This window comes from Mytilus trossulus, chromosome 8, assembly GCF_036588685.1.
Source record: "Mytilus trossulus isolate FHL-02 chromosome 8, PNRI_Mtr1.1.1.hap1, whole genome shotgun sequence".
NCBI lineage: Eukaryota > Metazoa > Mollusca > Bivalvia > Mytilida > Mytilidae > Mytilus > Mytilus trossulus.
In genome coordinates, this window is record NC_086380.1 from 28285986 (window position 1) to 28303824 (window position 17839).

Here is a 17839-nt window from a genome sequence, read left to right on the forward strand (position 1 = left end):
TGGGATGAAGAAAGTTTGAAAGATGGAGGACGCATCACCAGTTAAGAAACACATTAATATTTTCCGCCATCTAGTTAGGATATTGAGTAATTTTCCTACCAGGTTTATCATTGGATATTTGCGGCGTTTTTGTCATATTTTAAATAGCCAAAAGGGATTCCTGATTGCAAAGTCAAATGCATTTAAACAGATAACAGGGAATGCATAAACTGTTTTCCCCGGATTAATAACATGATATAAATACAAAGGCAATACCATCATACTTTTATAATATCAATTAGGTCCATTGAAGACGATATATGTACATGTAACGTAAAAAAAATGGATTAAGTATATGCACGTTCGACTTTAATGAACCTTGTGACACATGTACATAAATTAATTGATACATATTTAAAATTGAAGTTATAAGGTCAAAGGAATAACCTTTACACAATGAACGGATTGTGCAACTTTTAATTCTAAAATCTAGTCACAACACTGCAAATATATTTATAAACAAAATCCTGATTTATTAAATGCATACGTATGCCCCGCCTCATTTTGAAGAATTATAGAATAAAACGGTTTGGGCGTCCTCATATATAGACCATTTGGCTGTACAGTATGGGACTTACATTTTTGTGCGCTGCCCTTGCGGCAGTGTCAGTGTCCTTCGTTGATGGAGTTGGATATATGGGTGTTAGACCTCCATCTCTGAAACAATGTTGCTATAAAGACATAGACAAGGCTCATTTCAGCTACGACAACAATTTATGTGAAGGTAAGATATTAGATAAGAGGAAAAATAAAATGACAAAGTCAGCGCTGAAAATACAAAATGTAATAAAAATCAAATGTCACAATTAAAGGCTCGAAGACATCTAACGATGGAACACCAACCGTCATATTCCTGACTTGGTACAGAACAATGGATGCCGAATTTAACATTTCATCTTTCAAAGAAATATTACAAATTGAGATGTGAAGCCATTATTCAACATTCATATTATTGCATACTTAAGACTGCTTATGCATTTCATGGTTCACATGATTACGTATCACCCCCTATACCTGACGGATTACGAAAACACAGAACTGAACAGCCTGTGTTGTAACTTCTTTACGCCTAGTGATCAGTGGTGCAGTATAAAATGTCTTTGAAGTTATCTTCGCTAATTACAAAGAAGGAATATGTTCCACAGTCATCACAAGATATACATGACATAGCATATAAATTACAAGCTTAAAATATTTCCCATACAAAGATTTGGGTATCAATAATTGCTTTGATGGCAATAACACATTTATTGGATTTTGGTGTTTCTGTTTGTATTTACTGTTTATATAAAAAAAAAATCAAATTTTCCATATTCCCTAAAACAACTTTCTCCAATTAAGAGTGTTACATGGCTTGTCTGTTTTTCTATACACTTGTATTTATATTACCATTTATTGGGCAATTATAACGGAAGGGTAAAATACATAATACAACACTAACAATTGGACACAACTGGAACGATTTTTCACTTTCCAATGAATATGTTTGAGGTATATTAGGAAATTGAGTATCGGCATTGGATTAGCCTAAAATAATCAAATTATGCTGCAGCATTCCTGTTTGTGCTAAGAACGTGACAATCGCGTTCAAGATACAATTACGAATAATGTGTTGTATACATGGATCATCTTGTACAACACCAGTTGCAACTCTCCACGATCTGAAAATGAGATAGCTATAGTTTCTATATAATTTAAACAATGTCACGAAAGTACTCATAAATTGAAGTAGTCATCAATACTTTTGACGTTATTAATAATAGACGATTGGAGAATGGGCATTTGGGTATCCAATATAAGCAAATATATATATATTAAAGAAGGGCTGAAGATACCAGATGGACAATCAAACTCATAGATCTAAAATAAACTAACAATGCCATGGCTAAAACTGCAAAAGACAATCAGATAAAACATTGCAGTACACATGACACAACATAAAAAAATAAAGACTTAGCAACACAAACCCCACCAAAACTTGAGTTAATTTCAGGTGTTCTGGAAGTGTAATCAGATTCTGCTCCACATGTGGCCCCCGTCGTGTGGCTCATATTATTACAAACCCACGAAATAGTCAAATTCGGTAGTTCACATTCATGAAAATTTTTACGACGAAAAGAACATTTCCTATAATATCAGTGAAACGGTTGTTTCATAATTGTCAACCAACTGGTGATGGCGTCCGTAAAATTTGCGACGGGAGGATTTTAACTTAACCATTTGAAACTCTTGGTTTAATATCTTTTTTGTGAGCAGCAACACTCTTTCAAGGAAAACATGATAAGAAAAACAAGAATCTCACATTTGGATATAAAATCAGAGAGAAAATATTACTTTTTCAATCATCTGACACACATTGTAGATACTGCCATTTAAAAGTCATATAATGTATCTGAGTAGAGAATAAAAATGTCTATGTGTATAATATTTGAAAAATGAATTAAAAATTAGAGTAGACACTCATAAATATAAATCAATCTGTACCATGTTATTGTAAATTTAAAATAAAAATAATAATAATTAGTCGTATCATAGAATGTTATCATGTAATTTGTATATGTTAATTAGTTAAATCATGTCATTATTTCCCAGAGGAGTCTTGACTCTTGATGAGATTTGTCATAAGCAATATTTGATATAAAAATATGATTATTTTGTTAATTGTATTGTTAGTATAAATGATTGGCTCGTCAGTAAGGACATTTCTATATGCTCATCACTATATAATACCGGTGTATTGTAATAAATAAACTTGGTTAAGTTGATGATATATGCTATTTGACTGATTTTAACAGAGGTTTTAGAAAATAATAGGTTTAAGTAAGGCTAAGTTCGGATAATGATTATTTCAAGATGAAATCAACATTTAACATCATGTTAATGTAAAACTTTGATTTCAGGACCAGATAACTGGTGCAAAGTTCATCCATGTTGGACGACCTGCGCATCAAAGAATAGCCAATCACCTATCAACATCAACACAGGTTTAACTCGTTATAAAAGATATCCAAGGCTAAAGTTCGAAAAGATACTTAGAAGAGTTCTTGCAAACGTTCGAAATAATGGTTAGTAGTAATAGTTTTTGAACATAGGTAATATATCAGTCGTCAAACATTTCCCTGATTAACTGGACTAGGTAATTTATTTTTTCAAAAGGAAATAAATGTTAGCTATGAATGGAGGTGTGATAATAACGTTTTGACATATTCGATCAATTATTTTGACGCTGAATTGATCATCCGACACATTCTTTAAAATAAATGTTGTCCGAAAAGCAAAGCATTTTGAAACGACTTATGTGATTTTATTGAATATACACTGTATTCAGATCAAAATAGTTTGCATTTTTCTAATGTGCATACAATTTGTCTAAGTAATGTGACGTCACATTACTCAAGGTAAGGTATATTTTAAGTGTTCGTCCTTCAAAAAACAAGTAACAATTAAAAGCAAGAACGGTTTAAACATCAGAAGAATTCGAATCAGTACAAACAGCTTTGAACATATGCAAAATTACTCGGGGGTCGACCATTCAATTTCAAATGTGGGGTATGGTCTATTTCTTAAAAATATGTTGATCCCCAATTTGATGAAATATGTTTCTGCTCACGAAGATGAAAAACAAACCATTTTATGCATGCAAAATGTCCCTACCTAATACCTCAAAGTGTTGAATCTAAAAACAAATATTTGATTAAAAGTGTCATAAAACGAAAAATAAAATTCTGAAAATTATTGCTCCCTTTCTACAAAAATGAAACCCAATGGTCAACATTCGGTCCTTTATAATGCATATATATGTTTGTTAAAAAGAAATGGCCTTTGTCTGGCAAAATTGCCGATAATAAATATAGAAAAGAAGATACGGTATGATTGCCAATGAGACGACTGTCCACAAGAGAACAAAATGACACAGACATTAAAAACTATAGGTCACCGTACGGATTTCAACAATGAGCAAAGCCCATACCGCATAGTCAGCTATAATAGGCCCCGATATGACAATGTAAAACAATTCGGACGAGAAAACTAACGGCCTTATTTAAATTTTAAAAATGAACGAAATACAAATATGTAACACATAAACAAACAAAAACTACTGAATTATAGGCTCCTGAATTTGGACAGGTAAATACATGAATAATGGGGGGGGGTCAAGCATATTAGACAATAAGTAAGTATGGTGTAATTTTTATGTAAAGATAGATGATAATAACACGTACGTTTGTACAAAGATATATAGGACGTGTATAAAAATAGAAGTTCTTTTTTTCTTCTCATTTGAGATTCCCCTAACAAATAAGACTGTAAAAATCGGGGCCACCAACTTTGCTTCATACAACATGTGATTATTTTACAAATACGTTTGCAATTTAAGAAAAACAAATATGTGACACATTAGAAAACTATTATTGCTGTTAAATAAAAACGTATTATATATTCGACAAAACATAGCTGAGATGGTGAAAGAGCGGAGTATTGTCCCTCAAAAAGACATTGTCAACCTTGACTTCGCCTCGGTTGACAATGTCTAATTGCAGTAAATTCCAGTAATACTCTGCTATATTGTTCATATATTGTTTACCCCATGTCTATTTGTGATACATTTGATATGCAGTATGCAGACCTGTGATTTAAGATTAGACAAACATTATTTGAATAGAGAAAGCCCAACTAGTTATACTTAATTGTATTTATCAGTATACAATATTCATAAAAAAAATGATAAGTATTCGACTGTGACGTTAAATTATACTTTGTAAGAGATCTGCTTTACATTTAAATCTATATGCACAATACAGATGAATGCAAAAAAAAGACGACAGCGGTATTTATTCTCTTATTTAATTGTATAGTCCGTAAAAAATACTATTACTCATTGTCATGCATTTTCCCCCATATAACTTAGTTAAAAGTAAACACTCCTTCCTGTCGGATATTAAAATAGTTCAAGTTCTAATATATTATAATTCAGAAATGCTCAACCCCCATAGTATGAGAAGATTTCTGATAATGAAACAACATTCTGTCAGTGAATCAAATTAAATCTGCACCTCTCGTTTCTTTATTCTACGAAACAGGTCATGCACCGTATTTCGAGGTTCATGATAGATACGATGACGAGATAACTGTACGTAATGTGCCTGAGAGACCAAGCCAGAAAGAGTATAATTTTGCTCAGATTCATATTCAACTTGGACAAGATCAAACCAATGGATCAGAACATTCCATTGACAACGTATTCAAACCGATGGAAGTAAGTATTGTTATTACTAAAAAAAATACAATAAAAAAAGTATAATAATTCTATCGATATTCAGAAACAGGTCAAATAAGTAAAAAAAAAAAGGGAAGAAGGCATTTACTAATCTGGGAGACATATAGACATAACAAGAGCGTGAAACGTCAAACGCAAAGAGAAATGTATGGGTGTTTACCTGCAGAACTCAGTTAAAAATTACCAGAACAAAACTATCTGTATCAAAACATAAGGCTTGAGCTTAAATAATATACATTATCACTATCACTGAACTAGTATATATTTGTTAAGGGGCCAGCTGAAGAACTCCGCCGGGTGCGGGAATTTCTCGCTACATTGAAGACCTGTTGGTGACTTTCTGCTGTTGTTTTTTTTATATGGTCGGATTGTTTTCTCTTTGACACATTCCCCATTTCCAATCTCAATTTTATTTTTATGAGTAATACAATTGCATTTAATTGATATATTCAACAACACTTATCTTGATGAAATTTTCTTTAAACAACTAAAAAATATCCTAATATACTGCTGAAATAAATCGAAAGGAACTTTCTTTAATTAAATTGAATTTAAAGTAATTACTGTCCTTTCCTAAATTTTCACGAGGTAACCTCACACTGAAATTTACGAAAAAATATAAAAATTTCCTGTTGTTATTTTTCTCTTTTTGTATTGATATTTTTTGGGCAACATCTTAAGATGTTTACATTTCAAAACTCATTCGCTCTACCCGTATCTGTTGTGATGTTTTCAGTTCTAATGAGCGTAATCTATGTATTCCTGGTAAAATATTATGTCTAACATTTCGTTTCTATAAATTACTTAAAATCGTTACTAAATCCTTCCGTGTTTACCGTGCCCGGTAATTAAGAAACGTTCCTGATAAACTAAATAATCGTTTAAATAAACATATTCTGAACATGTTACCAATTAAACACTGTAACTTAGATCAATGCATATTGTTTTATTGGTATTAAGGTAGCACAATACAAAGATTTTATAACTCCAACTACCAAGTTTTAAAATGCTGTAACTTCCTTAATAATGCTTGAACATTTATAAAAGTGGTAGTTTTGGATAGCTAACAGATTACTCTTTCAAATTAATGCAATGTTAGCATTATGCAGCAATTATGTGACCAATTATAATGTTAACGGTGTCTAAAATATTTTTCACCAAATTTCCACTTTCAAATGAAATTAGCTTCTGCAAAGGTATCCCTAGAGGCTTGATTTTATTATATGTTGTTCCTATGGTCATTATCTACAAAAGGGTGTCTCAGATTTCAGATAGAATGTATAGAACAAATTTTACACCTAATTAAACATTATCTTCTTTTATGTGGTTAGGATGTTTCACTAATTGGAGATTTATGAGAGAATAGAATACCATAGAGACAATCTGAGACACCCTTTTGAAGCCCATGATGTGTTGATTAAGATTTCGTTAAAATTTTCTGTATAGTTAAAGAGATGAAAGAGCTAAATTCATTCAAGTGACCTTACCCAGATTTTGCCACTAATTACATAATAATTGATTACATAATCATTGCATAATAAAAATATTACATTCATTTAAAAGATTAATCTTTTATCTATCTATATGTACCTCTTTTATTATTTTCTATGCATTCATAAGAAAGTTACAGCATTTCAAATGTTAGTGATTGGAAGTAAAAAAAACTTTGTATTGTGCTACCTTAATATATATTTTTTTATCAGTAAATTAAGAGCAATCTAAATATTATTGTTATATACATTATGTACATATACACATTATTGAAACTTCAATAAGTCGATAACTGTATCTATACATTGCACAAGTTCATGTTTTTTCTTAGATGCATGATTTTTTTCTAAGTTATTAGTGGCTTAGAACTAGCTGTCGTTAACTGTAAGTACTATCAGATCTGTACTTATCTCGTGGTTGGGATATACAAGTACCAAGCTACGTCCACTCTGTGTAGCATTTGTATTTATATTCATCTTATGAGTAAGGGTTGTTCAACTGATTTTTTCACATTCATTCTTTTTATTTTCTATACTCACACCACTGTCCCAGGTGAAGGAGGGTGGTATGATTCCGCTAACACGTTTAGCCCTGTCTCATTCTGTTTGTATGTACCTGTCTGAAGTCAGGAACCTGTTATTCAGTGGGTGTCGTTAGTTTATGTGTTACATATTTTTTTCATTTAATTTTTGTACATAAATTAGGCTGTAAGGTTTTTCACTTGAAATGTCAATCTGGGACCTTTTATAGCTGATTATGTGGTATGGGCTTTGATCATTGTTGAGGCCGTACAATGACCTACATTTGTTATTTCTGTGTCACTTGTTCTCTCTCTTAAGGAGATTTGTCTCATTGGCAATCATACCAAGTCTTCTTTTTTATTTGTAATTTGACATATAGCTTCAGAAATGTGTGATTATAATTTCGATCAATTGTAAGACATATGATATAAAAACGTTCACAAACATTGTTTTACTGTCATTTCCATCAGATTTAAGAATAGATACAAGTACTGTAAATTCACAAATTATTGCGAGTTTTTTATTATTGCGAATAATGCGACCGAGTTGTAAACGCAATAATTAAAACTCGCATTTTGTAATATTTTAACTGAATTAAGCATGACTTTTCTCAAAATCGTAAAAATTAAAATCGCATTCAAGTGTAAAATGACAAAATCGCAATAATAAATGCACGCAATAATTTCTGAATTTACAGTAGATTTAATCAAAACTTAACGGTATAGCTAGTCAGGCGTTATTTCCTCGGGGTTCAGATTTTTTCTGATTTTACTTTGTGCTAACTGAACATTTACAATAAAAGATAAACTTTGAAAATATCCTCATACATCAAAATTCGATCAGTATTCACCGACAGAAGAAAATAAATACTTGACACTATATCTTTTCAGTCTGTTCTTTGTCATTACGACGCCTTCCTTGTTTTGAAATGTTGAGAGTTGAGCTTTCCTGATAAATGTTTATCAAGAATGATAATAAAAAAATTTAGATGGATTTACTCATGTTACTCTTTCACTCTATGAATTTATGACTTTAACTATTTACCTGTGTTTCACAAATACTGCCTATTTTTACTAGATTTAATAGAAGACCTTAAAATATAAATCTGTACATAGAATCAAGTGGCGATATGCCAATAATCAAAGAGATATCACATTTTCATAGTATACATTACCATCTTTATGATATTTCGTATGTTTAATATGAATCAAATGTCTTACCAATGAGAGGTTTAACGCTATGAAACCAGATTCAACTTACCATTTTCTACATTTGAAAATGCCTGCACCAAGTAAGGAATATGACAGTTGTTTATTCTTTTCGTTTGATGTGTTTTATCATTTGATTTTGTCATTTGATTAGAGACTTTCCGCTTTGAATGTTCAGTTCAGTATTTTTATGATTTTACTTTTTCATTTGAATATTAATAAAGGATAAAAGACGTCTGTATTAACCAATGCATAGTTCTATCAACCTCCAAAGCCGATTGCTTGTAAGAAGGAAACCGTCGAATACATCTTTGAAGATTAAATGTAAAAAGCTACTTTCGGTGACCCTTGATAAGAATTTGAGATTGCACGCGGTATCCTCCTGCATGACCATGTCTTTGATATTAACAATTCCAGAAATTAAGTCGTGTAATAATATAACTGTAATATTTAAGGCTCAAGTGGTATTTTACGACAAAGACTATGAAGATGTTACTGACGCTAAATCAAAGAAAAGGGGTCTGGTGGTGATGAGTGTTATGGTAGAGGTAAGAGCTTAATACTAAATCTGGAAATTGAAAGAAAAAAAAACGAAAAAAAATATTGTTTGTTATTTATTAAAAAGAGTTTGTCAAAACGTAATTGAAATAACAATTTTCACAACATTTTGGCTGTGCCGAATTCTATGATACATTTGCTATGGGTTATAAGTTTACATTATACGAAGGAAGTTAAAGTAGCATTATGTTGCCATTTGAAAATATTGTCATGCTCTCATGAAAACGTATTAATTGTGTCATACTATGAACGTACTTTGACAACTAAAACATATATGAATTCATTTTTTAGAATTATATTTGACACCTAATATATCTAATAAAAACTGAAAGAAGTTTGTTGATTGTCGGTATTGTAAATGATGTATTCCTGGCAGTGTTTGTCATGAACAAAGTTAAAGAAAAAAAGCAATCTGCATCACTCACTGATGCACTCCCTATTGCCATTAGGACGACACTATCAAAAGATCAATGTAGAATAAAAAAAAAAAAGAATTCAAAAAGTTTGGTGTTAGGTTAAATTTCTGCTAGTTGTCTTTAGTAGTTCCGTTTCTGTTTCAATAGTCAACACTAAGGTTGAAATTCGAACTTGCTACTTGTTAGGTGTACTCGGTGGAAACGTTTTACTCAGTTTGGAAATTTCAATTATTAAGTTTTCTCAAGAACCCGCACCTTCCTTCCTAAGAAAACGTATGAAAAAACAAATTATTAAAACGTAAAATCCTCGACAATAATTAGATGTAGTTATATTCTCTTGAATAATAACTTGCCTAGGCGTAGACAAAGACATTGTACGATCTACCATAGCCAGTTGTATGCCTATTGATTATTCATATCGTAAATATGTTCATTCAAAATGACAAATATAATTCAAAAGACCACTTTCGAACTTGTCCGTCGCCAAAAACCCCCACCTCATTTATGTGCAACTATGACGTCATTTGCAAGATAGAGGCAGTCGCCTGTATTCCTGCACTGCAAACGCACAGGATAAGCTAGATATAATATTTGAGCTGTATATGTTTAATCATAATCCCCCTATAAAGACTGCAGCGCTGAAAAACAACTATAATTTTAAAATTCAATTTGCCGAAAAATTCGTGCAATACAGCTTTATAGTTTTCAAACCACTCGTTCAACATTGGAACGACGTCCGAATGATGTTTACTAAAACTAAGCTTGTTTTACGGAAACGCGATTGTTATCTATTGAGGTAACTTGTCAATCGTGTGGAAAATAACCAGCACGTCCCATATGCATGTAATAAGTAATAAACTGTCATATATATTTTATAGGTATATGGACAAAAACCGGAAAATGATGCATGTGGGGTAAGTTATGGACTCTAATATTATAGTATGATGTTAACCGTAAACACTTAGATTCCAATTTCTAATTTGGTATCCCGTTTAATTTTGTGAGTTGAGGGATCCTATGATCTTAACAACGCTAGTATTGAGTATTAAGCTCACTTGTACAATTGAGCAATTTAAAAGTGTTTTCTTACAATCGTAAGTAAACGTTATACTAAAAAGAGTTGCATTAAACATTACCAAGATATATAACTTTGCATAATCAAAAAGAAGAAACGTCTGTAATTAGTGTTAGCTTATTAGTGTTAGCTTTTTTTCGAATATGGAAAAATCGAATAGGTTAAGATAAAGAACATGGAAAATTACATTGTAAGAAAAAAATATATCAAATATGTTATAAGAGGAATATTAAATAAATGTATAACGTATTTGTATTCATTAAGTCAATCTGAAAAGACTTGATGTGCGTTTCTACCTTCTGTATAAATCATCGTATAAATCTCATAATGCACTTTTGTATTGATAGTGTGATCAAGAAACATGTACAGTCAGATATGCAAGGAGGCTTAGTGCATTGATGGAAAAATATTATGAAAAAGTTCGACGTTATCCACTAGCATCAATAAACCCTACATTCTGGTCCTTCCTTTCACTACCAAGTAAGAGTTAGAATATATATTTAGTCAGACTGAATCCAAAAACTGAATAAAAATGTGTGGTATCTCATACCTTTGTTAAATTTTCTGTTTTTCGCTTATATATTTAGAAATTAAAATTTAATAAGTTTTAACTATCTCAGGTGAAGTTGTTTTCGGTCATTAGCTCTTAAAATTATCCGTTTCCAATTCATATTTGTTATTTAAATATTGTGAGGTTTCTGATAAAGACAAATCAGGTATATAATTTCGCTCGCATGCAATTTTTCCCTTCCGAATTAACAAACATTAACACACATATTGGTGTGTTTCGTTTTGCTCAGTCACAAGTCGTGTTTTGTGAACCATTTTTTGTCTGTTGACTACACATACAAATTTCACTCACACCAATTTCACGTGAATTTAAATTCATGCGAATCACACGTGAATTTAAATTCATGCGAATCACACGTGAGTTTAAATTCATGCGAATCTCACGTGAAATTCACACGAATTTCACCTCAAACGAGCTTATACGTGAAACTCACGTGAAATTAGTGTTTGCGAGTTTAATTTAAATCTCATATGGAACTTATGTGAATCTAACATGAAAATCACGTAATGTTTTTTCATGTGAAATTCACATAAATTTTTTAAAATAGAGTATTTCAAATATATCATGTTCTTGAGGGGTATTTGCGAAAAATACCAGTCTTGAGAATGAATTTTCCTCGCCTTACGGCTCGCGAAATTTAATATCCTCTCGACTGGTATTTTTCGCAAATACCCTTCCTTAACATGATATATCTGTTTAGTATCTAAATTTTCAAATATAATCAAAGTCACGCAAAATATCAATTTCACGTGAAATTCATGTGAAAAGTTTCACATCATATTCACGTGAATCTCAATTCACGTGAATTTCACATTAAAATTTTCACTTGAGATTCATGTGAACCTCATTTGAGCAAATTTTGTCTGTGTAAGTGTTGTCAGTTTATTTTCGAATTATGCGTTAAAATGTTCATTTGGTGTTAATCGTCTCTCTCTTGTAAAGTGTTTTTTTAGTGTTTTTTTTTTTATCGAAAACATAGTGTATTACAAGTGAGGAATATAGTACATGTAACCATCATCTTGGTATTGTCTTCAATCGTTTATTATCATTTTCCCATAGAAAAGTGTTGGTACAACCGATGTGGCAAAACACCAACTAAAGAGTTTATAAAAAATAGATGTGAAAAAGAAGAGCCAGATACGAGACCTTTTAGAGTATTTGAAGGTATCACTCCTCTAGATGTCCTTCCATATGACACAAATCGATTCTACACATATTCAGGATCTCTCACGTCACCTCCATGTTATGAAACTGTACAGTGGATTGTTTATAAATGCCCTATTAAAGTCTCTGCCAAGGCAAGTATTCATTTACACGCAATATATGAATTATTAATTAGCTTAAAGTTTATTTTATAAAGAAATTTCTAAAAGTGCTGTCAGCTGCAAAACACACACAAACCAAGATTTTGAAAACTTTTTTTTAATCGAATTGAACCATAATGAATGCGGCTAAACAATAACTACAAATTATTAATACAAAAATAAATACAAATGATAATCTGTGATTTTACATCAAAATTAAACACCCGAGACGCATTTTACAAGTATTTTTATTGATTCAAAAGCACATAAACCCAAACATTTACATTATTATCATTCATTTCCAATGTTCACGTTCAAGTTTTCTGTCATTTTTTTATAATGTATCTTTGGACATACACGCATCTACATTCATAATATGTCGTACGTAATATACTTAATTAATGTTAATGTTCAGTTATTGATTGCAATTCTTTAACCAAAATTGTTTTAACGTTGAGCAATTATTTTCCTTAAAAATGATAGTTGTATATATAACTTGACACTTATAGATATCCCTGTTTGAATAGTCGCCTGTATTTATGGTATCTAAAAAGCAAATCATAGGAAATCTAGCAAGTCTAATGTCAAAATTGTAAGGTAAACCCCAGGTATATTGTACACCTTCACGCTTGTAAAAAAAATATTTGTTCGAAATACACTAAGTATATTGATATCATATCAATCTGAAAAACTTGTACTTATTGCTGCAATATAAAATATGATTTACCATGAATCATACGACAGGTGCCACACATGTTGAGCATGCACCCCTACTTCCAGACCATCTCGGTTAATTTCAGATATGTATTGGGTACATGTTGTTTTTGTAATGTTTTTTTTTATTAATTTATTGAGATACTTCAGTTGCGTTACCACACTTTAACTTGTCTATTCGTATTTAAGCTCTCATTTTGTCTTTGGTGGCGTCCCCTTATTTTTAACTATACACTCATGCATTCTCCTTTTTCTAGCAACTTGTTATTTAAACTTCATCAGCTCTCATAAATAATAACCGTAATATGTCAATACACATTATTTTAGTATTAATGTGAATTCGGTACAGTATGTTTTTGTTTTTTAATGCTTCAAAGATAAAATATTGGCAAAAACGTGAAGGACGCCATATGGAACTCTATTGACAATGTGGTTTATGGCGTTCATTATCACTGAACTAGTATATATTTGTTTAGGGGCCAGCTGAAGGACGCCTCCGGGTGCGGGAATTTCTCGCTACATTGAAGACCTGTTGGTGACCTTCTGCTGTTGTTTTTTTTATTTGATCGGGTTGTTGTCTCTTTGACACATTCCCCCTTTCCATTCTCAATTTTATCCAGTATTTCATTAGTTTCCATTGTATTTTTGTAGGCTTTTCAAATGTTGCAGTTGGTGGAAGATTCACACTTAAAACCCTTACCACAGCTGGGTACGAGAAGACCTCAACAGGTAAGAATTATTTTAAGTACAAAATATATTCTTTAAGATTCAGTTTTCACTATTTTCCTTCCTGTGCACATTTTGTTGCATTTTTTTATATACATCATGGTGTTATATCTGCACTTGCAATATGCGTCGGTCACAGTTCTATTGAGAGTCTCCATTGTTAGGATACATGCATACGAGAAATGATCGGCGAATCAATGAACGCGAATACTGTAATTCAATTGCAATACATTTATCATGTTTATGAAGATTTTGAAAATATTGAGGAGTTTTTCGAAAAACAATTGCGTATGCTAAATCTGTTGTAAAACATTTAGTTTATCAAACATTCCACTTTTTATCTCAATTTGAAGTTTCAAATGATTTAAACATAAAAACACCTTCATCTATCAAAACGTATCTCTTGAAAAAAGGATGATTACCCTATGTAACTTAATATACATATCAAAATAAAGTTAAAATACTGATATTAAAGCAATCAATTATAAAACATCGTAATAGACTTATCATTTTTTATCTGTGAAACATGCTGTTGTCAAATTTGATCTATTTCTGCTGACTTTGTCCACTGAAATGTGTGACAAAAATATTCAAAGCAACGCTAGGACAACGTCGATCAAGTAGCTACATGTATAAGGGACCGTCAACCATCTGTCAATACGTTAACCTATGCGTTGCCTGTGAAAAAGCCTCGTTTTTTTTGTTATTTCAATAAATTTTGTTTGCTTAAAATATTTTTTAAAACTATTCCGTATGTTAGAGGTCCCAAGTTATATGCCATTTGAGCAACAACAAATATTTAATAAACACACGGATGATTTCACAATAAATTGATAAAATCACTACAAGGAGATGGTTTCCATAAGACAAAACATAGAAAAGGAACACTATTATTTTTTTTGTATCGAATTTTAAATTCTGTTACTTAGTTGCTTGCATTTGATCTGCACAACAGAGAATAATGGAACTTTGTTTTAATGTTAAAATTTATGAGAAGCAACTCTGCATGTTTCGTTAGACTTGTTCAAACAAAGAGAACATTACAAATGCAAATTAAATTCCTGTGATGCTTTTCCAATAAAAAAAACTATATTGTGTTGATATAAAAAAAAAAAACTTGATTAATATTTCTGTTTTTTTTCATTTTCAGAATATGAACGTACCTGTTTACCGCAGTTATTTGAAGTGAAATTGATAATCAATAGACACACATAAACAAAAGACTACAAATTTAAGTCATGAGGAATTGGATCCCACCATATTTGATATTATGTTAAAAATGACATTAAAATTTAGCAATGTACTGAAACTAAACATGCTCGTTAATCATAAACTCATACATGTTATAGATACTATTATTATCTTTTAATCCTTAAATTTTACGTTCTACGTGGTTGTTATAGGTGACCTTACAAATTTACGGAGTACCTAACATATTCGTTTATCATAAACTCATTATGAATAATATTGTCATATATCATATTTGTTATTGTTCTTACCTTACATTGAGCTACATGATACGGTACTATATATTTGAGTTCATTTGATTAGCAAACATCGCTTATATAACTACAATATAATTGATAGTTTATAAAAGCTTATAAACATCATGTCAGAACATCTGAGAGGCGATATCGAACTTTTGCACTAAACAGATGTTAAAATAACCAGTCAAAGAAACATGCACAATAATATGGTTGATCAAAAGACAAACACCTGACTACAAAACACAACATATGAACTCAAGACAAGAACGGACTTTACCAACAAAAAAAAGGTAGCTTAGTAGGCTCTGGAAGTCAAAGCGGAACAGGTTTCACATTTTACTCCGTTGATATATGTTGAAGATGTGACATGAGTGCCATTGAGACAACTCTCCAAAACCACAACGTCTGAAAGAAACATTATATGTAAACGTACTATAGGTAAGTGTTTATTAAACACAAAGCCTTGACTCACACCGAACAGCAAGTTATACAAGGCCCAACAAATTACAAGTGTAAAACTATTTAAACGGAAAAACCAACGGTCTAAACTATATAAAAAAACTAAAAACCAGGAAAACTTATGCCATTTAAAATTTCATTGACCATGTGCCGGGTATTGTATTAATAAATATAATCAGACAATCAATTACTCTTTAATTATGTTGATCCTTCATTAAAGAGTTTTTGTATATGTGTTTCAAATGAATTAGTAAGTTCCATGGAATTTCATGGGTCTATAAAAGGAGAGTATAGGGTAAAACGGAGGAAGAAATGTCTTTTGCAGAAGAACAGGTATAAACATTGTGATACATTTTGAGCCTACCGTAAATACGAATCAAACTTCTGATAAAAACAAGAAAAAAATTATTACTGCTCCCAATATAGGAGTTGAACTCAGTAAAACGAAGTCCGTTTAATAGAGGTTTTTTGAATTGATACGAATCAGGTACAGTTGGTATGTAACGCAACCGTTAGTGCTGTTTTCGATGTATCATTTTCAGCATGGAATTATTCTATTCATCTTGATAAACATGATAAAATCAAAATACTTAAAATGTGTATCGCCAACAAAAACTAGCTTAACAATTTATTTTATAACGATTTCAACCTTACAAGAACTCTTTGTTTATATGATTATTTATGGGATGGTTAGTTATGTACAAGTGCATGAATCAAACAGACCTTTTAACGAACTGGGTTAACAGGGCCTTTATATATTCTAAATATAGATTTGTGTTTCAATTTGCTATTTGTATTGTCGGAAAAATAAAGATTGCTTTCTCACAGAGTGAGACTTTGAAATAATAAGATACTAACTATAGACTTATTTCTAAGACACATGATACTTGTCTTGTTTATATTTGCTAACGTGTAAAATTTGAGTAGTTTCCGTATTATAATTAGTTTTTGCATGATTTTGAAATTAGATTTTCTTATTCAATTAATCTATTTCGATCATTGCAGAAGAACATTTTTTTTGATAGAATGCGGTAGCAGATATGTCTTGTTGAGTTATTAAATGGAATTCTACAATATGTTTTTTCCCTAGAAATGCATTCTAGAAAGTAAAAATAACAAACATATTAATAAATCAGTATTCAATATTTGGTTGGCCATGAACAAATCAATTCTTGAATCATTGAATGGCATTGACTAGAATAGATTTCAAATAATTGAACTTACACTTGTGTCCAATAACAATTTATTAGAAAAGAGGAGAATGGAAATGGGGAATTCATGTATGTCAAAGAAACAACGATCAGACTAAAGAGCAGAAAGTAGCCGAAGGTCACCAATGGGTCTGCAATGCAATGAGAAAATCCCGCACCCGGAGGTTGACCTCAGCCGGCCCCTGAACACAAAAATGTATACTAGCTCAGTGAAAATGGACTTCAAACTAAAAATACTCATAAGCATACAAATGATTCAGAACTAATATTTATAAGAAAAAAAACATACATGACTAACAATGGCTTCTGTCTTGGGACTAATGAGTGTATCTATTAGTTGAGCCTTTATTCGTACTTTGAACGTTTAACTTAGTAAAATTTCACATACGTTTGAATGACAAGTTTTGCCAAATTTCAGAAAAATATATAAATTGTATTAAAGAATTTAAACAACATAAATAAACCTACAATACTAAATTCTAAAAAAGAATGCAAATATACCCTACTGATCATTATTTACAAACAAGTGGTTTACTTTTATAAATTGTTATTTGGATGGAGAGTTGTCTCATTGGCGCTCACACCACATCTTCCTATATCTAAGTCAGTTGATTCCCGATTTTATATGCTATAATGGTTATCACATAGATAAAAATCTATTGAAGTTGAGACCCATTTTAGAGAAATGAAGACAGAGAAAATTATTATTGGACATAGAAACAGTTTCTGTACTAATTCTAAAGAATTACCCAATGATAAAACATAACTTAACTGTTCCCAA

General features: G+C 31.2%; 1 protein-coding gene across 1 annotated transcript; it reads left to right on the forward strand.

Annotated features, from left to right (window-relative positions):
- The first annotated feature begins 551 nt into the window (after window positions 1-551).
- On the forward strand, window positions 552-15249 carry LOC134680767 (nacrein-like protein). Its single transcript, XM_063539995.1, has 9 exons — window positions 552-763; window positions 2940-3104; window positions 5121-5296; window positions 8993-9085; window positions 10390-10425; window positions 10934-11066; window positions 12217-12455; window positions 13827-13904; window positions 15052-15249. The coding sequence occupies exons 1-9, from the start codon at window positions 607-609 to the stop codon at window positions 15088-15090; spliced, it is 1116 nt and encodes a 371-aa protein (XP_063396065.1). The 5' UTR covers window positions 552-606; the 3' UTR covers window positions 15091-15249.
- The last annotated feature ends 2590 nt before the right edge of the window (window positions 15250-17839 follow it).